The 21739-nt window shown below is 44.8% G+C and overlaps 1 protein-coding gene across 9 annotated transcripts; it reads right to left on the reverse strand.

Moving 5' to 3' along the window:
- Positions 1-333: 333 nt before the first annotated feature.
- TTLL1 (TTL family tubulin polyglutamylase complex subunit L1) lies at positions 334-21177 on the reverse strand. Of its 9 annotated transcripts, none has more exons than XR_012633357.1 (13): positions 21134-21177; positions 16871-17079; positions 16397-16513; positions 14350-14558; positions 12390-12570; positions 11211-11345; positions 10934-11042; positions 7478-7621; positions 6023-6109; positions 4737-4900; positions 1831-3257; positions 1262-1302; positions 334-882 (listed from the first exon to the last, which is right to left on the reverse strand). XR_012633357.1 is itself a non-coding variant. In XM_074901715.1 (11 exons), coding segments are annotated over exons 2-11 (1278 nt in total). In that variant the 5' UTR covers positions 16873-17079; positions 21134-21177; the 3' UTR covers positions 334-3127. The 9 variants fall into 9 exon arrangements, 3 of the variants coding, with proteins under 3 accessions (XP_074757816.1, XP_074757818.1, XP_074757819.1); XR_012633356.1 differs by having other exon boundaries at positions 334-573; positions 792-882; positions 1262-3257; XR_012633355.1 differs by having other exon boundaries at positions 334-1302.
- Positions 21178-21739: the final 562 nt, after the last annotated feature.

The raw sequence follows: 21739 nt of genomic DNA on the forward strand, positions 1-21739 counted from the left end.
CTTCTGAAATCAAGTACTACATAGTCAAAGGTTCCTATCAGAGCTTTCTTCTTTTTTTTTTTTCCCCCCCAATTCTAACACTTTAATGTTTTGAGGTAGTAGTGATAGTTTACTAGGTATTTCACAGAGATATTTCATCCTCAAGTGTTTGCAGTATGCTGTCCCAATACTACAGTGGCCAGAGAGAAGGATTTGCTTGTTCCAAACTGACAGCTCTTCTACAAAAATATTTTCCATATAAAATACTGTTCTGCCAATACTATATGTGAATGAAACATACCTGCTACACGCTGGGACTGAAGTCCTTATTCTTGGAAAGCAACAGTAAGACTTCCACTGATTAAACACGATGACGATGCTTCTGAAGCCAGGACTGGAAGAGAGGCATTATTATACTGAGGAGCAAGAGTACAAGCTCAAAGTTCCAAGCCACTAGAAAAGCCCTCGACATCGGGATATTCAGTATTAGTAATATCACAGGCAGTGCCACTGCTGTTCTGTCTTGTCGCTGCCGGTTCGGGAGGCCCCGCTCCAACTCACTGTAAAGACACCGTCACCAACCCAGAGTGCCACCTACAAACGAGGTTGGAAGAACAAGCGTGTTTAGATGCTCCCATCAGGTTTTGTTCATTGTGAACTTACAGCTAAGAAGTATCCCCTGGGCTAAGTCTCCAAAGCCACCCACAGCCATAACTCCCGATAACCCAGCCCTGGTTTTGCTTTCACGTTAAGCCTTCCCAAACGGCAGACTGACAGTCACTGCACCTCAGTGTCTCGTGACTTCTACATACCCAAAATGTAAAGCAGTGTCAAGATGATTTTTTCACCAGAATCTGCATTTCTCAGTAATACCTCTTCCCTATACAGTCCCAGCAGTGTAGGCTGCACAGACAGAAAAGCAGACAAAAGGAAGGAGTAATCATTCTATTGCAGCCATCCTTGCAAGTACTAGTTGTGACAACAAGACTACGACAGCATCCTTTGTCCAAGCTACTAAAGAAATTAATTACAAGCAGTTGTAATGAAAGTGGGAGAAAGCTTCATCTTCTTTCCTTCGGAGTACCCTTGTTGTGCTGCCCGCCTGTAAGAAGTAGAACCACACTACAAAATACTATTTACTACAGTCTTGGGGCTGTCACTACTTCCTGCTTTACCCCCAATGGGCAGTTGAGGGTAAGGCAGGAAACATCTGCCCACTAAATATCACATCATTAAAACAACACTTAATATCTAACCACACGTCTACTTTGGAGCAGCTTACCTGTCAAGGCACAAAGATACGAGCAAGATTCAGATTGGGAACTAAAAAATAAAAGGAAACTTTCACACTGAGGAACTAAAACACCCAAACGCAAAACCCCAGCCCCAAAAACTAGGAGACCTGGAGTTCAGATGAGCTTTACCACCCCGCAGTGACCATATTTCTGAGCCTTGTTTCAAGAGCCAGCTTGAATGTGCTTTTATAGAGGCCACTGGAAGATTCAAGTCTGATGACCACAGAGTGTTGGATTTTGGTCTTTAATGGAATATACAAGTTGAATCAAGATGAGGATCACACGTGGAGTGTGTCGTTCACTCTACACGTTTCATTCCACATTGCAAGGAGGAGTCCCAGATCCTGTGTAAGGATACTGGCCAGCCCGGCCCGCGTCTGCCCCCCCAGCCCAAGCTGCTCTGTGTTCTGGCTCGGAGTCATCGGCGCCAGCTGCCCCACGGCCCACAAGGGCCTCCAAAAGCAGGAAGAGGACTGACGTTTCCTGTGGGGCAGGTGTTCAACACGTTCAGGAAACTCGGCACTTTTGGGAGAGGTCAGGTTCACTCCGCACGCACCTCGGTGGCCGGCCACGTAGGAGGGCAAGCACACAGCCTGTGGCGGCGAGCAGAGGCAGGGTCCGGGCCAGGGGGCAGCGGGGCTACTGCGGATCTGCGCTCGAGCCTCCTCCGTCCTTCTCTCCACAGTACTCCACCATCCAAAAAAAATAAAGAAAGGGAGGCGGGGGAAGGAGAATAAAGACAACCAGAACTGCACGTTGGCACTGACAAATAACTGCCTGAGAACTGGTGGAAATGCAGGTGGAAGCAACAGCCAATCACAGACCCAACTGGTTTGTTTATATGCTCTGCTGTTAGAGGACTGAAATGTTTTAACTTTTGCTCTATACGTTTTGGTAGCTAATCATCACAACCTTTGTTATCAAAGCCACCAGAAATAGCTTACCACGTGCAATAATATTTTTGTTATAGTCCACACAAAACATACAAAAATATACAGATATTGTACTTCTATACATGCATAAATCCATGGAGATATTCTGGTGGAAATAAGGATTTATCATCAGCTTCAAGCAATGAGATTTATTACAGTATGTAGTTGTTCTGCCTGGTTTTCTACAGACATACCTTATCCTGAAATAAAAATTAATGGCTAGTGAAATAATGCATCGAAATGCCATTTGAAACGCTCCCTTGGTCCATGAAACCTTCTCCCTTTAAAGTGCGAGCGGCTCAAAACACTGAAAAGAAATAAAAACCCCCAGCAACCTCAGCATATGGAGTTGCTTTTTAATTTCTTAATACTGGTTATAAATCATGAGCTGTATTAACTGACAATAGGCTCAAGTCCATGTATTGCTGTTTTCTCTAGTTGCTCTTCTACGAGCAAGAACCTGAACCATTGTTGTGACGATACTAACACTGACCAGGACCAGCCGGGTATGGGCTCCACTGCTCACTTCTTACAGGGAGCCAGGGATAGGCTGCTGTAGGAAACCAATTCTAGACAGAACAGCAAGGGGTTTCTTTCAGAATGCATAACTTGAGTTGTCATCCTTAGAAAGAAAGTTCTTAACCATTACTGAGAGAATATTAGTTTATACAAAGTATATATATATATAAAAAAAAGTATATATACATACATACTATATATATTACTTTAACAATCATCAATTCAGTGTATGTCTAGTACAGCCCCTGGTTTTAGAGCGTTTGTTTCACTTCTCTTCAAAGGCTGTATTGTCCTCTTTTAATATTTCCCACATCCAGGGCAGCAAAATAGAGGAATCTGTTCAAAACCTGCATGTTTGTCCATGATGTCTTCCTACCAGGAGTGCAGCTGGTTTTTCTGCTGTCACTTCCAGGTGGTTAGCACAGGCTTTCCTGAATCTCTGGCACGATTTCCTTTCACTCCAGTGGATTGCCCGGGACGACTTCGCAAGTCACGATCAGGCCCGTCACTCTGCGCCATCTCTTCATCATACCTGAAAATAAGAGAAGCCCTTCGATGCCTTGTCCTGCTCCTCACTACACAAACAAGAGCGGGTCCTCTGTGTTCTATTTTGCTTGATATTTGGCACTGAAATTTCACACAAGCTGTTCTGCAGACAGGTTTACACACGCACAGTTTGATATGCAGCTGTTACTCAAGGAAATATACTACCACGCGATGTTACAGATCAACTGAAATACCTTCAGCTACTTTTTGAAAGAAACAAATCATCTGGCAGCTTTGGTTAAAATCCCGAGTTTGTGAAAGTTTAGGCTTGTGAAATTTGCCATGTACTTCTGTATTTCTCCTCGCTACGCAGGCCTGCGGTCAACAGGAACATCAGGCTGCTGGCAGTTTAATAGTCTTCAGCTGTTGCTTCAAACAGGGGATGGTTAGCTGCAGTGTAAAAACCCCACTGTTGCATCAGCGAGCCAGCAGGGAAAGAACAAGGTGAACAAACAGTCTGCTTAAATTAAATGCATTTGATGACATGTATTTTGTAACACTTAACCACAGTGACAAGTAGTTCTTTAAATATCTAAGCCCATTGTGGCCTCAGATAACCTCAGTATATACTTACTGCTCAGCTGCTACACAAATTCCAAGCAGGAATTAGCTATAGATGCATATATAATTATCAAAAGATAATACTACAATATTTTGTAGAACGCTATTGTATAGGTATTCACAGCTACCAAGTATATATCATTCATTAAAACTTAAATCATAATTCAGCCAACACTGACATTCAAGTGTCTCTAGCAGTCTATAAAGGGAGCGTTTAAGGGCAGTGTGCGGTGGTGGATCAGCTCTGTACATCACCACATTCCTGACGCACTGAACAGCTGCACCACTGCTGCTCCAGGACCTGTCTGAACAGCTCAAAAATGCCATAAACTACTGTCAGGATGGTGTTTAAATCTGTGTTTCTCTGCGTGAGACCAGTCAGTCCTGGATACATCCTTCAGATACTCCAGTATAAAGATCTCTCTAGATCTCCTTCATCCCTCTCTTTGTCATGCCAATGGGGGAATTTAAAAAACACCTGACAACTCATTATTATGTCCTTGAATTACAGGAGTCAAGAGGAATCATTTCTATGAACTGAGAGAAAATTTGTATCCATTGACTATTTTATCTCTTTAACTACCATCTGTATATCGCACTCAATACCATTAAAGTTCTACAGGTGTAGAAGACAAACACTCTTTGCCTCCGTCCCTCAAAGGGAGCTGCTGGTAGGGCAGGGGCTGCAGGCGGGGGCTCGTCCGAAGGTAACGGACCCTCGGAGAGAGGTCTGCCCTGCCCCCTCCACACTGCTCTTGTGCCTCCAAAAGAGCAAAGCAGTACTTTGTGCCCACTTTTCACACCAGAATGAAGTTCACCTTATCTCTGCAGTCTATATTACACATCAGAAAAGCGAGGTGGCTGACAGACACTTGCATTTATATAGAACACTGATAAAACTTACAAGACTTCATAATTGCCAAGAACCTCTTTTGGTGGAGATTTATTCCATTTACAGTCTGGGATTTCCCCATTAGGCACAGCAATGTTAAGTGTGTCATTAATAAGATTATACTTCAAGATGCGATCATTTGCAGTACTGGAGGTAAGAGAAGGGGAAGCATTAACCTACAAAAATAAAAAAAAAGTCAGCATCAATTTTTTTGAGCAGTATACAGTTCTCCAAACGGCGCGTGTGATCACTATAGGTACTGTTTGGGAAATTAAGACTCAGCGTCTCGAAGCACATCTTTCAGTTCCTCAGACACTGGAAGGAAACCCCCACTGGGCATTTTTCTTTTTACTTAAAAAAAAAAAAAGCACCACCCCACTAAGTGTCTGCAGTGTCAGCCTGAAGATTTTTGTTGAGACTAGATCCACCAGGGTGAAGCAGACTAGACACAGATTTTTGTTTAATTTTCTAAGCTTACACAGATACAAACCCCATAAATTTCAGTGCTTACAATGTGCCTGGTTCACTCCAACAGTGTTATATGCAGGAATCTGTGGGTTTCTTCTAGGTAAAGAGTTTTTATTTATGTTCTTAATCTGAGTTCTCCCCTGTGAGCTGGGGAAACACATACCTGATCTCTACTCAAAGCACTACACTGCATCTAATTTTAATTAAAACATCTTTTGCGTTCCACATTCATTATGGAGAGGTGGTATCAGAACAATAAACAGACTTTTTTTTAAAATAAAGTCCATTTATGTTTGATCTCTCACTTTCAATTAGATTGAGAAGGAAGAGGGCTGGATAAAACGTATGTTGAACATAAAATGAATACACTAAAGATAAAATTATGGGGGAAAAAAAAAAGCGCCTTCCAAATACCCCAATTATCCTTTGTGTGCCCCTTTTCTTTCCTCTCGACCTGCAACATTAAGGCTGTGGCAGCATTTAAAACTCAAGCCTGACGTTACGCTCCATGGAGCCAATGCCCGTTTTCCAGCTACTGACACAGTACCCAACAGGGCTGCTAACACCCAGACTGTCTCGGAAGTCCAGCTGTGTGGATGCACAGAACAGAAAGCCACAAACAAAGAGAAACACCAAACAAATAGGAAACAAAAGCACGTGGTAGCTTGGTTGCCACATGGCCTATTTTACTCTCCAACATTTTCCTTAATCCACTTACCTGAGGAACAAAAGATATTGTTTCAAAGGAGGAAAGGCTACATTGAAATCTGCTTAGTTTTATTCTGTGAAATGAGAAGGAAGTTTTTTCCCTGTATTTTATGTAACTTTACCTCAATTAGCCACGGTTTAAGCTTGTCATCAATGATAATGTCATATCCATAACACTCAAAGCAGTGTTTATCATTATTCATTACAGGCTAAAAAAAAAAAAAAAAAAAAAAAAGTATTAAAACCAACAATTCAGTAAGTAACCTGATTACACACTTTGTTTGCTAGAACACATTATGAATCTTCTACAACAGTTTTCAGTGTCGTAACTCCAATGCAAACTTGCTAACTAGTAAATTCAGGATTGCCTCTTTTTTCCAAGCTGTAATACTTCAATATTAATGATTGCTCAATGCCAAGTGCTGTTACGTTAATGTTTCATTATGTTTCCAGCATGAAAATAAAAGTGTTTTCACATTTTGCAAAAGTAATAACGATATTTAAAGCCTGCATGCGTCAGGAGAAACCAGGAAGTTTTAAAATTTGCATAACACAGCTTCAGATAATCGTGAATCCTTTAAACTTCAGAATAAGGAGATTTATTCGAAGACATTTCTTTTATTATGCTGCTGTAACTATGCAGAAATTTGAGGTCGAAAAATTAGGAGACACATTTCAAAATTGTAATTGGCTCAAGTCAGCTATGGTCCCAAAAGCCAAGAGCCAAGGACCGAGCTGTGCTTAGAGGATCAGCAGCTTCCCAGCATCCGCTCGACTTCAGTCTGCACAGAAAGACTTTTCTTCTGTGCAGATCTCATCAGGTCTTTTACAGAAGCCTTTGTGAGGTTAGTGGGATGTCCTCCCCTCGACTCATAATGAAGCTTTTCAGTGGGGCGTGAAAGGGGAAGGAGGAGCAGTGAGCCTCAGCCAGGCGAGCGAGGCGGCTCACGGCGGTGCCAGGACCAGCCCACGAGGTGACAGGGCCCTGCACTGGGCACGGGGTGGCCCATGGCACCAGGGAGCCCTTCCGATACCCCGGCTGAGCCACAGAGCCGCACCGGGCCGTGACACAAACACCACTCACTCACTCGACCAGAGGACTGGTTGCTCCTTTTTTTTTTTAAAAAAATAAGAGCTCACGATAACTACATGTCTCGTGTCTAAAAGAGGTGAAAATAAGTTATGTAACTCTGCTGCACTAACAGCCTTACGTTTCTTTGATAAATCATCCTCCAGAGCTATATTTTCTTTGACACAGTTGTTACTGCTGAAGTGATGTCACACACCTTGGCAGAGCTTAGCACTATTCACAAGGGCAGCATCGAGTCGTACGAAAGAGTTCAGAGAGCCCTCGAGGGGAGAGATTCACTCGCGTCTGCACCACGCACCCATAGCTCTCCCACCCACCCAGGACTGAGAAATGAGGAGAGAACAGAACTGCAGAAATCACCATCAACATCACTCCTCAAAGAGCAGGAAATAGATTTTGGGGGGGTTGATGGCAAGCTCACTTCCCTGGTTTTGGGAAGCCTGCAGCCGTCATGCTGTGGCTGGAGCAGGCCAGGAGCAGTACTCACCGCCACAGCCTTCAGCGACTGCACGATTATCCAGTGAATCTCATCAAATAATTTGCTCGTGACTTCCTTTCCACGGGTGCTCTCCAGATACAGGCGTAAGTTACTCACTGTCCACTTGCCTCCGTGGATGTGATTGTAATCGTCCTGAAGAGTTAAGGAGTTCATTCAGCCCCAGATTTTGAAGGCGTTCAGCAGTTTCGATTCAATCACACAAAAAGCCCACTTATCCTTACATACAAGTACTGCTCTCAAAACAAACTCAGCAAATTGGTTTTACTCTAGTTTACAGCTTATGAACACTTCAGCTTTACTTTGAACTGCCCTCTAGATAAACAACTGTTTTCATTATAGCTGTGTATGTTTATATCAGACCTTGCCAATCAAGTCATAAATCTTTCTTGGAAGAAAAAAACAACTGATAGTTTGATGGTTTTATGGTAAAACATAATTTGTGATTTGGAAATATAAGTTTTAAAATGTGAAAGGAAAGAATTGAACTCTTTCCTCCTCTGGGAATAAGGGAGAAATAATTAAGTGAGCAATAGCTAAATTTCACTGAAGTTAACTGTTTTAAAATGCAGCACTTGAAAGTGCTTGTCTGTGTTTATTCATTTAAAAGGCGACTTGTCTGTTTCCCAGAAGGCGAACACAGGCGCTGCCTAACGGTGTTACTGCAACAGTCACATTCCAGAGAACAGTGAAATGACATCCGGATTATTTCTAAAGTAATTTAGTATTTCAACATAGAAAATACACTAAATGCTACTGAAACAGAGCAGGGCGAGAAAGGAGGCTACCTTCTGTTCATCTCTTCAGAGTCTATCAAGGCTCTGGACTATGTTATCTTTAAAGGGAATGACAAGAACAAACTGAGGGTGTTCTCGCTGGTGGACACACACATTCAGCCCTCACATACCTCTCCAGACAAATGCTTTGTCCCTTCATAAAGGTTCTCCTCAGAGCATTTCTAAGAATTAATGATTGTATGGCTGCTAAGTTATAAAACACAGAATGTGTAGAGCAGAAAAAAGTTCTCAGAGGAATGAAATCTGTCATCCTCCAAAACAAGGTCAGAGGGGCCTCGTCTATTTTTGGGCTTTTTTCTCCAGCTCTCCTCTTAGTAAGTTTCGAAAACTGGACAAATAAAGATCTGAAACACGGTTCTCAGGACTGGCTGCATGGAAAAAAAATGTCTTGAGACCAGATTCCAGCAAGGGAACAGAGATCAAAGTTTCAACCCTCTTTGCGTTTCAGAACAAGTACTCAAATCAAAATGGATTGCAACTGGGTAGAGCTTTATGCAATCACAGCTGTTTAATTAAAAATATTAGAACCAAGCAGAATATTGCAGGCTACACAGAGGATCACTAACTGAAAACAATGAAGTACAAGAATTACTGTTGTTTCATTCATATTGCACAGGCAGGGAGCGGTGAGTTAGCACTGTACTTGCCAGCACAAACATGATGTTGGGTGTCCTGACTCACCCTCCTCCCTTCACTTCGCCCTTCCCCTCTCCCCGACATTGCCTCGTACACGTTCCCAGTGAGGGAGGTTTTCCCAGGAGCTTGTAAGGTACAAACACACAGGAACTCTACAGTTCATGTAGGGCTTAGGGTGGAGATTAACAGCTAGAACTTAAAGAGTTTTTCCAGACCTAATCATAATTTTGATAAATTACTTGACATTTCAAATTAGGTTCTTCTAAAACTGTACAGCCTAAGTGCCTCCAGAGTTACAGACACGTTTAGAACAGGACAGGTCAGAGGGACAGAGCAGCATTACATTAAACTTCCACTTTTCTGCAAAACTCAACAGATATTAATGGCTCAGAATTTATAAAAAGCTTTTCAAATACTCTAGTAATGACTCTGTATTTGTAAGCTGCTACTTCTCTATCCACTTCCAGTGCCCCTTCTCCCAGTGTGACCTCACCACTACCTTCACTTCTACTCTTACTGGGGAGAAATCTCAGAGGCCTTTCTTTAACTGGTGGAGAGGATGAGAGGACGGGCAGTAACGGGAGAGGCACCACGTCACGTCCCTCGCCCCCCACTGCTGCTGGTGACAGCACTGTCATTTATGCTCCAAGTTGTATGGGGCCACCTCCCACCACAACTAGTGCTCCCTGTGAAACCCCCTGTGTTTGGAGCACTTCACAAATCAGCACCTGAGCAAGAAAATGCTTGTAGTACTGAAAAATGCCACATTTTGACACTTCTCCTGGTTTATAACTACCACCGTAAGTGACATTTATAATCCACACTGTTGTTGCAGAAACACCCAGATAAAAGCAGTTCTGCTGCGCTGCACATCTCACAGAGCAGTAAGAGACGAGGCACGTTTAGCAAAGTCACAGTTTAAGATGCATTACAGGAATCTCGTGTGTGAGTGGTTGGACTGGATGATCTTCAAGGTCTTTTCCAACCAAGATACTCTGTGAGTGTACACATATACACGTACACACGAATACACATGTGTGAGTATGCATGTGTATCTACATACATTTATTTTCCATAGTCTTAAAATAAAACCTATGAAATGAGGAAGTGAGACAATAGAGTTTTAATTACTGTACCAGAGGCATGGTTTATAAATCACAGACATCCGCTAAAAGCGCAGAAGGGACAGTCATCACCATCAAGTGAATTCTCCAAAGGAACAGGGCTCAGGCAGTGACAGCGTGAGCCCATCTGTCCAGGGCACCCCTGACCCACTGCCCTTCCCTCCCACCGCGGAGTTTCACCCTGTTTTGATGCAGGGAAGTGCTGTCAAAGCCATCAGGTTTCCACACGGTTTATGAATTCAGTGGCAGATGACAGGACAGAACTGCTCTGTGAGCAGAACTCTGTCTTTGTCCATTCAGGAGGAAGCCAGCAGCTGCTCAGACAGCAAACATTTATCTCCAAGCTCATAACCACACATTCCCTTCACTACCCAGAGAAGGAAGCGGGGGTGGGAGGGGGAAACATAGGAAGAAGCTGGAAAATACTGTGCTGAATAAGTGCTGGAAATAGGAAAGTTGGAGGGAGGCAGGCAGGGAGGGAGGCAGGCAGGGAGGGAGGCAGGCAGGGAGGGAGGCAGGCAGGGAGGGAGGCAGGCAGGCAGGGAGGGAGGCGATACTGCAGTGCTGTTACAAGCAGGCTTCATCAGCCCTACTGCTCACAGGATCAGTCACTAAGTGAGCGGATCCGCGTTCAGACGAAGGCTTGAGGAAAGCCCCAGCTTTCACCTGCTGCTGAAGGCACCACACTCTGTGACAGAGCTGCAACTCACCACCTTGCTTTTGATCTGCGGTCTCCTAAAATTTATTTACTCATCCGTTCAAGTTGAAGTATTTTAATTGCAAGATGATGAAGGACAGGACAAACAAAACCTTTCTTTATTCCAAGTTTTTGGGACAATTTAAGAAAAACAGTCTTTTCTTAAAAAGCACAAAAGAGGCAGTACACTTACCCCGTGTTTCTGAATGGCAACATTTGTAAGATGTACAAACATGTTATCCAGTTCACTGGTACTTGGTGTGTATTTTACTGTGCAAAACCGGCAAAATCCAAGTTTATACCTTAAATGCAAAAAGTCATTAAAATGTGTTAAACCCCAGTAAGAAATAAGGAAAAAAGCATCCTAGGATACCATGTACACATTAAACTTCATTGTGCAACAAGCACAGGATTATTTTGACTACATTAAATATTCTCTCACAACAAAATACAAATACCGGCAATCTTACATGTAGCATCTCAGTGGACGATACGTAGATACTAAAACATACAGACGAAGATCAAATTTCTTTCCACCGATAAGTAATGGATTGTTGATATAGAGAGAAATCACATAGGCTTCTTTGGAAGACTGAGCTATAAACCTGAAAAACACAAATTGTGTTTCAGAATGTGACAACTATAACAATGTGATCTGATAAGTCTTTTTCTTTAGAAGTCATCTGTAAATTTTTGATTGACTGAAATCTTGCATCTTTTGCCAAGACAATGTATAAAGTTGTAGTGGTTAATAATACACACTTGGTATCAGGCATTATATACCAAAAAAAAGGGAGAAATACAAAACAGATGATCAAGACTAATTAAGCACTGCAGCTCAGTTTTGAAGCTAACCGGTGCTGAGCGGGCCATTCCGAAGGCAGCTCCACAGCCCGGCCTGTCCTGGAGAGCACTGGGAGCTTAAGCCAAGAGTACGTGTTGTGTTACCTTCGTTAGCCAAGGCCTTACGCTCCTAGAATCTTGGTATTTATGCTCGGTCTGCAACTGCAAACCACTGTGAAAAGCTAATGTGAAGACCGAGACATTCTTCAGATTCCAAGACAAACAGGGGAAAAAAAAAAAAAAGACAGACTCAATTGGTATTCAGCCAGTCAGTTTATAACAGGGAAAAATTAACATTAGTTGTGTGATCAAATCTTTTACTAGTCAGAGGAAAACCTAGATAGCTAACCTGTTTCATCCATCGGGAAGCTGATCACCAACATGAGGTGTATTATTTTGTGCTCCAAAAAGATAATGTATTTGTTTTAATAAATTCTTCCTTTGTACTAATTCAAAAAGTGATTTAATACATATTAAATAATTATTGAAATTGCTTCCTGTTATTTAGTACTATGAAGCAGAACAATTTATTTTTCAGCATTTTTTCCCCAGCAACACCAAAAGCATTCTTATAAAGAATAGTTAACTGAACAGTTCTTTGTACCTCCTCATACGGAACCAAATCGTATTAAAACCGGCTTGAAGGAGGAAGTCAGATAACAGCTGAGATCAAATGCAAAACGAACTGTATAATGACAAAGCAATAATAATGGAATACTTTTCCCATGCATCTGACAATTAGCACATTGATGTGGTTCACCTCATTACAGAAAGTACAATAAAGGGTTTGAGTTTTAAGGACTTACGAAGATGTTTTGCTATCTCGAGACCATTTTTTAATTTGGGAGAGTTTATTGATTAGAAATATTCCTTTTCCTTGAGCCTTGCCACAAGGTTTCATAATCCAAGTACTAGAGGGGTTTTTTCTGAATTCTTCAACAAAGAGATTATAATCGGCAGGAAGCATAAAAGTAACAGGAACAAAATCTGAGTTAAGGGAAAAAAAAGTGCACAATTATGGACACTATATCTGATAAGGCTATTGACACATAAAGATTAAAAAAATATTCAGTCTTTTCAGTTTTCCAGCCTGGCATGACCCACCTTCATTAAGACTTGTGTTGCTTTTTATCTCATTTAAATTCTAGTTTTTCCTTGTTACTTAAATAAACAAAATATCGCATGCTGCTAACTTCAGATTAATAGATTTTAATTCACACGAATCAATTTTCTTCTTCTGCTTACATGCTGTGAAATTAGAGTATTATATACCATCCCAACCTAATCAAACTTTCTCAACTTCCTACATCAGCTTTTACCATTCCGCCAACCACCTTATCCGCTGTGCGTGCACACATGCGAATCTTGGTGTTGCTTCCCCTTTGGATGTGATCATTTTTATTTCTACGTAACCCCCGCTAGCCGTTCTTATTTGCTCCCACAATAAGTATTAGCATGCCTACATAAATCTGAAGAAAAGCATTTCTCGCTTTTTGCTACCAGAGTACCTTCACGTCCCTCCACACAGAACTGCTCCCTCCCCACACGGATGAACAGCACTTTCATTTCACTTTCCCAAGATGTACACCAGCTCAAGACATCCCCACCTCTGTTTCACTCCAGTGCTTCTGATCTCCAAAACAACTTTGCTCTCCTCAGTCCTGACCTATTGCTGGTTTGGTTTTGGGGGTTTTTTGGCTGGTTTGGGCTTTGTGGGTTTTTTAGTTTTATTTTCTAGCAGTCGTTACTTGTTCTCCAACTTCCCCCAGATTTCTCCTCTAAGAGACTGTTCATTCAGTCCTGCCCAGAGCATTTTTGTAAAAGTTGATTTTAGTTTTTGCTCCAGTATAAGACGTTCAGATGTTTTTCATTTTGAATTAAAGAAACTCCAACCCTGTCTCTTATCAAGTTCCAGAGCCCTTTTGTTTCACCACTAATCTTACTGCAAACTACCTTAATCCCACAATTTTCCCTCTTCAAAATAATTTAAAACAAAACCAACAAAAACCCAACCAACCAACGCCTTCCCTGGACTCCCCTGCAACCACAAAAAGCCTGGTTACAAATCTATTTCTGCACCCTTACTTTCAAAAATAATTTCATTATCACTTCATCCAGCGTTGCTCCAGCTAACGCTGCAGTTAAATTCAGCCTTCTTTAAGGACCTTACTACTTACAAAATAAGTCTAAAGACAACTCCTGTGCACACAAACTGGATTTGTTCTCCTCCTTGAATACTGCTGAATACTAGCAAGTACACGTGGAGGATTCGGGCCTTAGTCAGTGGTAATATGACAGGGAAACAGAAATGTTCAGTCTTTTATTCCCACTTTGTCTCCAATTTCAGCAAAGATCCTGAACGAGTGGCATGCCCTCTATTCCTCTCCATTTGTAAAATATTAGCCATTATCCTTCAAAGCAAGATTTGTGAAAAGCTTTCAAAATATATTATTGCATACGAAATATTCACTGCTACTGTTTTTAGCACTTTTCCTATTCTTACATTTCCTTGTGTTCTAGTGGCAGATTTGAGAGGAGGGAAAAGGAGAAGACAGAGAGAGAAAGCTGGCAGGTTTGCAGAATGCAGCAACAACTTTAGGATAAAGTGCACTTTCTTTAATTGATGGGGACAGAACATTTCATGATAGTCACCCTGACGTTCTAACACTTCAGAGTTCAGTACTTTAGGCACAGAAAAGCTCGCTCAGTGCCAGGTTACTGACTAGGCAGGAAAACAGATTAATGCCGATAACGAGAACCACATACCCAAATAAATATATTTCCCATTTTCATCCTTCTCTGCAAGAGGACTTCCTTCTTTCTCAAGTTCTTTCCTATATCGCTTGATATTCTTTACCATCAAATCTTTTCTGGTCAGTTCATAGTGGTTTGGGAAATGATTGACAATTTGGTCATCTGAGAGGCGGTAACCAGTTTCCACACTGAAAACATTTCTGATTGTTTGTACACTCATCCTGAAAACAAAGACAGATACCAAATGAGGAGGACAAAGCCAAAATTTTTTTGCTGCATTCACTTCATCTTTTCTCCTTCTCATTTCTCTTTATAGTATAACGTTCTGCTGCAGTGACAATCCAACATACTCTGAACTTCTATTAGCAAAACCGATTAAGTGCCAGAGGCTTAACCGCTCCCTCTACTAACACCAAAACTGGAACAGAAAGTGAAGAAAGGAAGGTGACAGCTTGGCCCTACTGGACTCTGGCTTGTTGACTGTCAGGTCAACCTCCAGTGGGGCCTAAAAATGACTGATGCACACCCAAATGCTATAGAAGCATCTTCCTAAACCTGTTCCTTCACCCTCTGAGGAAACTCAGCTTTCCTCTTAAAAAAAGCCACAAAACCAACCTCCTACTGACTACCTTGCTATTCAGACTGTAAAGGACTTCAAGCACCTGAATTGAAACCAGTGATTCAAAGATCTTGCTAAAAACACCCGTAACCGCCGGATCAGAGGGCTGCAGTGACAAAGTCATCATATCAGTTATCTGCTCCATCCTTCACAGAACAGCAGGGCCATAGATATGAAGGATTTTCTGTATTAGATGTCTCACACTGGAAATTTAAGAATATTTCCTGAATGCCACCAATCTGCTACATTATCGTTTCAGGAAGGAAAAAAAAAAACACAATCCAAAACAAAACAACCAGCCACACAACAGGTTCCCTGAGTGCCCTGTTCCCCTGCTCCCCCCAACCACATTCCAGAAGCATGAGCAGATTACTGGATTCCTACCCATTTCAGTCAGTGGTTCACAAAGGGTACATTTGGCAGCACAAACCGCCATTCTGTCCTATTTGAAATGGACAATATAAATTGTTTGGTTTACTTAAAGAGTATTGTTTCTGCCAATTAATAGAGTGCTGCATTCTAGGACAGCATTTCAGTCTTATATTAGACAAACGCCAAATGAGAAGCCAGGTTATTTACTCTCCTCCTTTCACCATTATCTTGATTCAATTTCACATTCACTCTCAGTATTGGAATGTTGAATAATCAGTCTGCATATAAATCATTATCATGAAGGAGATGGGAAGTGCAGTTCTCAAGGTCTTTATTACAGGAGCCTGGGCTCCAGTAACAGGGCAAACCTCCCTTACGCTGAAAAAATAATATTTTAACATATATTGGAACTGTATACTCTTGGATTATTTTGCTTATGTTGTGTTAGAAAATTCTGGGAGAAGATACACCCAAAGATTCCCCTCAGGCCACAGATCCCCTCCAACAATAAAGGAATTTTTTTTCTGCTTACTCCAAAAAAATCAAATAAAATCAGGTGTCACATTTCAAAACAAAACCTACTGAGCACAGCCTTTCCCCAGGGCTTTTGACAACTGCTGTGCCCAGGAGTGATCAATAACTTGCTAGGTCACTGACTTTCCACCCCCTGACAAAGCCTCTGGCAAACTGCAAAGACACGTGAGATCGGCAGCAGGGGAAGGGACCCAGGCAGGTGGGACCCTGCACCCTGTGGAACCCTGAGGGCGTCAGCAGGCCTGCACAGACACGGGCACCTACCCGTGCAAATCTGAACAGAAGAGCAGCAGTAGCCTAAGAAATTACGGAAGCAACGAAACGCTGGGGGAGCACTGCAGTAAATCCATTATCATGTCGGCATCTTTCATTTTTCAATATGCATTTTGTTGTATTACTATAGGAGCATCACAGTAAATCAGTTACAATTGCTGCATCTTTCATTTTTCACTGTGAATTCTGTTGAATTATTAATGGTTTTAACATATTAAAATGCATCACAAACTCAGAAAATGGTATTTTTAACGTACTTACCAATAAAAATTCCAGTCTTCATTTTCTGCCACCTGAATCCAGCCTCTTTTTTCAAAGTTGTTTATTAGAACAGATTTTTCTATGTCAGTTACCCACTTTACTTTTCCTGCCATTATCCTAAAGCAGAATCAACCTGTTAGTAAAGTTTAAAGATGTGAAGTTGAAAAAAGAGGAAAATACAAACCAAGAAAGTCCAAGTGGAAGAAAGACGACACCTAGGAAGCACTTTAAGTAAGAGAGAAGTAAATTAATTTTAAAAATCAAGGAAAATGACACCTTAGGTTCAGACTGAGACCCTGCGTTTGTCACCTGGGGCCTCTCACCCCCCAGGCAGCCCCCCTTTAGGAGCGGGCACACAACTCACGCCTCCCCCTGAGCACACCAGTGACGAGTCACCATCGCACACGCAGCGGGTAGCCTTCACACGAGCAAGTGCAGAGCACAGACCCATTATTATCTCTAAGCAGGACTTACATGCACACGCTTGTGTGCTTTGTTTCCAAGTAGGAGGGTTCCTACGGATCACTTGGTGACTGCAGAAGAGAAGGATGCTGCGAAGTCCCTCACGTGCTCTGTCACGAGTCACGATTTGCCGCACCCCGAGGGAGGGAGCCACGTGCCGTCACCAGCTTCGCGATGTCCCCTCTGTACTCCACGCAGCCACCACTGCGCCTTCGCTCTAGCTGGGGGGATATGGATAGGGTGCTGCCGTTAGAGCCTTGACAGCAGGGCTTCCCCAAAGCCCAGGCTCGTAGCACAGCGCTGATACGCTGCACTGCGGTTCATGACACCTAGGGGTCACCTTCTGCCTGGGACCTGCCGGGTCCAGACGAGCCCTTTCTGTCAGATCAGGCCACGGCTGGGGCTGGCGGCGGCCTCGGGAGGCTGCCCAGCACCCAGCTCAGGGTCAGCTTGAGGCCAGACCAGGCTGTGCAGAGCTTTATCCGACCACCTTCTGAAAACCTCCACAGACGGAGACACACAGCTCTCTGCACACCCTGTCTCACTGCTTGACTGCCCTCACGGGGAACAGATTTTTTTTCCCATATATTTTTCCATATATTCTGAACCCCTCTCAGCCTATGCCCGTTGTCTCTAATCTGCCCTCACCATGCTAAAGAGCCTGGGTCTGTCTTTTTGATAATCTCCTCGTAGGTATAGGCAGGCTGCTACTAGGTGACGCCAGAGCCACCTCTTGTGAAACACAGTCCCAGCTTCTCACCAGCCCCCTGACCACCCTGGTAACCCTCCACTCAACTCCCTCCCTTTACTGATGTCTGCCTTGTTCTCAGGGGCTCAAGTTGCTTTGGTCAATCCTCTGACACGCTGCGTTCCATCCTTACCCGTCTTGTTTGAGAAAGACAGTCAGGTCTGGCAAGGTGGGAATGCGCAACAAAGTGAGTTTGGAGTGAGGAGGAGCCGGCGCCCATCGCTGCCCCTCTCCGAAGCGTGGGCTGAGGCTCTCTGGGGGCGGCGGGCCCTCTCACCCCGGGCACGCCCCGTTACAAGGGCTGTTTGGAGAGATCCCCTTCACACGGCGCCTCGTACCCCGCGTTCACGTCCCACCAGTGAAGGTGGGGGCAGACGTGAACTGGAGCATGCTGGCCTTTGTGCATCCATGCTCTAGAGCCAAAAGCCTACGGCCCAGTCGGTGCGGACAGAACGCTGCACTGCATACAACAAACAACAGATCTATCCTGTCTCTGAGCAAGTGATGGAGCTCAGCCTCCCAGGGCCTAGGCCTGATTAATACACAACTATTAAGCAATCTAACGTATATTCATGGGCAAATAATAACGGATAAAGTCAAGGGTAGTCAGCTCTCATAAGCAGTTCCAGTGTTGCTGTTTAGTCTTGCTGCCATTCAATCCACAAATCAGTTTTACAATTGCAACCTAGTGAATTTTCACGGCCAGGTTTCACAGAAATCAACTGCAGAGAAGTGATAATTCAGAAGAAAATCTCTTTGATCCAAAAGCGGATTCTTTGGCACATGCCTCCCCCAGGAACAAAAACCACTATGCAAGGGAGTGGAAGAGAGCAGAGTTACACACACGTAACACCATCTACTGCTCCCTCTACGTGCAGTTTTCCATTGAAAAGTCAATTAAAACTTCACCTTTACTACTGCAGCACTGTAATCAATGTAAGCACGTTGTAAACGCAGTTAATACAATTTCTGCAACTAAGATATTGGGCTGGAATTCAAGGGGCCTTCAGTTTCCAGGACTAGCCATGGAGATGTACATCTGCCAGCAAGCCAACACCCCCATGGTTTCTCTCTTCCTGGGAGGCACAGCCCATCACCTAGAGCCCCCACCTCTTCCTTCCTAGACTATTTACACTGCCAAATTCCACAAGGCAGAAATGTTTACTATTAGACTTCATTTGAAAGAGTTTTAGACACACTTATTTATATTCACGTTGGTAAAACATGTTGAAATCAAGCTTAGCTAGACAAATAGAAAAGAGCATATGAAGGCTCAGGGTCTGTCTTTTAGTGTGTGCTTATACCACACCTAGTTCTACAAGGTCATGATCTTTCTCTGAGCCTTGCAGATACTACCAAAACAAAAATAAATGAAACAAAGGGATTCATTTATTTGTACTGAAGTATGTATGATTCACAATCAGTGATTCACTAGTATCACACACCATCTTGTGGTTTTAAAAGTTCAGGGATTAGTCAGCTTGGAACTGAATTGTCCCCTCAAAAGGAAATGTGATAAATGCTACAGCAACATTCACCAAACACAACATAAAATTTTCAAAAGGCATTAAAACGTGTCCTCCTCATCTCCAAGCTACCCCATGAGGTCTACCAGTACCCAAACCCAAGGCTACACCTGTTGCTCTGTTAGCTGACTCCTCCATCTGCCTTCCTACTTCACAAGTGTGTCCCACTCCAGCACCCCTCATACATAAACTGCAACCCCCCTCAGAGCTTCCTCCTCCAGAAACGCTGCATCAGACAAATGCAGCCACCTGCACCCCGTCCTTATAGAAGCATGTAGCTGGTGCCCGGTGAAGATTAAGAGACCAGAAGCTGGGCTGCTTTGCCAACACTTCTGATGCTGCAAACTCATTTCTACCCTGGGATACAACAGCTGCCACAGCATCCTTTCTACAGGATCCTTTATGAAGAGATTTCAACACACGCTACACATCCTGTGGCAAGGAACCCCGAAGGATTACACGCACTGATTCAGCAAGTGGATTTTGTGTTGGCGAGTGGGACTGCTCTGTGGCTCCCGCTGCCTTATTCCCAGAGACCGCACTGTGCGGCTGCAGGAGCCAGAGACAACTCAGCAGAAGACACACCCACAGGAATGAGTTAAAACTAAGCCGAGGCTAAAAACTGAAGATAACTTCTACCACAAATAAAAGACAAATTACAACACCACAAATAAAAGACAAATTACAACTTTTTCCTGTCTTGGGAACTTTAGGCCTTATAGATCCATCCTGTTACAGGAGGACTGAAAGGACAGCAATACAACAGTAGACTGAAAATTACTCCTTGGTTTATGCAGTTTGATCATCTCAGATGATGCTTAACTGGCCTGCAAATAATATCTTCTGATTTTGTGTAATTTGATTACCGAAACTCACAAACAAGGAGTCACAAATAATAATTTATGTTAAGTTGTACCAAAATGTTTCTTATTTTCAATAATACAATTTTAAGACTATATACTTTTCTACAGGAATTCACTAATCTGCAACTAGGTATTGTAGACAACCTGATGAGATGGCATGAGATAGCCACGCATTCAGTCTTGTGGTCAGCTGGGATCCTTTGCCTCAGTAAACATCAAAAGAAGAGCTGTAGAGCGCAGCCCTAGCCTGCGTATAGCAGGGTAACAGTACAGCAAATCCAATCCTTCTCAGAGCACCAGACCTCCTGCTCAGGAGACAAGAGTTACATACTACAGGCCCAGCAGGCCTGACACTTCCCCATACCCCAAAACACCGCCTTTACTGCCCAGACTGGTCCCAGGGGCTGCACGTGAACGTGAGGGAGCCGGGCAGCAGCCTAACCCAAGGCCAGAGTTTCCTGTGCTGCCACAAGCACAGAGGCGACGGCGAGATCCCAAAGCATCCCGGCTGTCCTTACCGCCACGACGGCAGCTACTCACACTGACCGCGGGCCATCTTCTCACGCTGCAAAATACACCCAGGCGGTGCTTGTGTCTGCGCGCCTGACCTAGCACGCTCTGTTTGCTGCTAACAGTTGAAAACGTAGTTGTGGTTCAATATTAAGTTTATTACAGGAAAATCCAGTTTGGCTGAGCGGTTGTGCCGTCAGAGGAGATGGGGAGGGCCGGCCACAGCAAACACTGAAATGCTCGGGAGGAAAAGGAGACGAAGCCCGGAAGAGCTGCCCGGGGAGCAGCAGATCCCCAAACGCCCCAGAAGAGGCCGGGCTCCGGCCTGCACCAACGCTTCAGCCCGCGCCATGTCGCGACAGCCGCGCGAAGAGCCTGACCGACCCCGGCTGGCTTTGCCCTCGGCCCTCCCGGGCACCCTCCGAGAGCGGGCCCGCAAGGGGAACCTGGGCGAGACGATCACCTCTGCCCTCCCCTCTCAGGAAGGGTCGCGATGCCGCAGGGATCTTCAGCTGTCGCGACAATCGCGGAGAAGCGGGTGGGAGGCCTCCCCCGGCAGCGGGCGGTTGCAGGTGGCGGTTGTGTGCGTGTGGGCTTGTCACGGCACAACCGGTGCCCCCGCGCTCACCTGCCGGCGGAAGGGCCGCTCCCGCTCCGCCTCAGGACCGGCCGTGCGCCGCCGCCGCCGCCGCCGCCGCCGCCGCCGCCGCCGCCGCCGCCGCCGCCGCCGCCGCCGCCGCCGCCGCCGCCGCCGCCGCCGCCAGACCCTCGCCCCGCCCCTTCCGGCGCCGCTCCCTAGCAACGGCGACGCGCCGGGGGCGGGACTTCCGGAGCGGCGGCGGGAGCTCGGTTGCTAAGGAGACGCGCGGCGGCCCCGCCCCGCGAGCGGCTGCGCGGGCCGCGGGGGCCGGCGGCCATCTTGTGCCCGCAGCGGGGAGCGCGGCGGCGGGGCGCTGGCGGCCGCGTCAGCCCGAACTCCCGGCAGCAGCGCTGCGAGGGAGGAGGGGTGCCGAGGGTGCTCGCCGGGGCCGGGGCACGCCCCGAAGGCAAGGGGCGTGTTCCCTGTGCGGCCTGGCCTTGGCCTCGCCCGCCCTTTTCCATCGCCCTCAGCGTGCTGCGAGCCTGGCGGGGGGGCCTGAAACTGTCCGGCCCTCCGCCATCAGCCACGGGGCCTGGATCTTCAGCCCCTGTGGCCTGGGCCTGGCCCGTTGTCAGAAAAAAAGGCCCCGACAGA

This window comes from Athene noctua, chromosome 3, assembly GCF_965140245.1.
Source record: "Athene noctua chromosome 3, bAthNoc1.hap1.1, whole genome shotgun sequence".
Classification (NCBI taxonomy): Eukaryota; Metazoa; Chordata; class Aves; order Strigiformes; family Strigidae; genus Athene; species Athene noctua.

Bases quoted from the DNA above. Each gene is read 5' to 3' on its own strand.
- TTLL1 (XM_074901715.1), bottom strand. The intron at 11,346-12,389 runs GTAAGTCCTTAA...TGTGTTTTTCAG, and splicing joins CGAGATAGCAAAACATCTTC to GTTTATAGCTCAGTCTTCCA. The intron at 7,622-10,933 runs GTAAGTGTACTG...TTAACTCTTCAG, and splicing joins TTGCCATTCAGAAACACGGG to GACGATTACAATCACATCCA.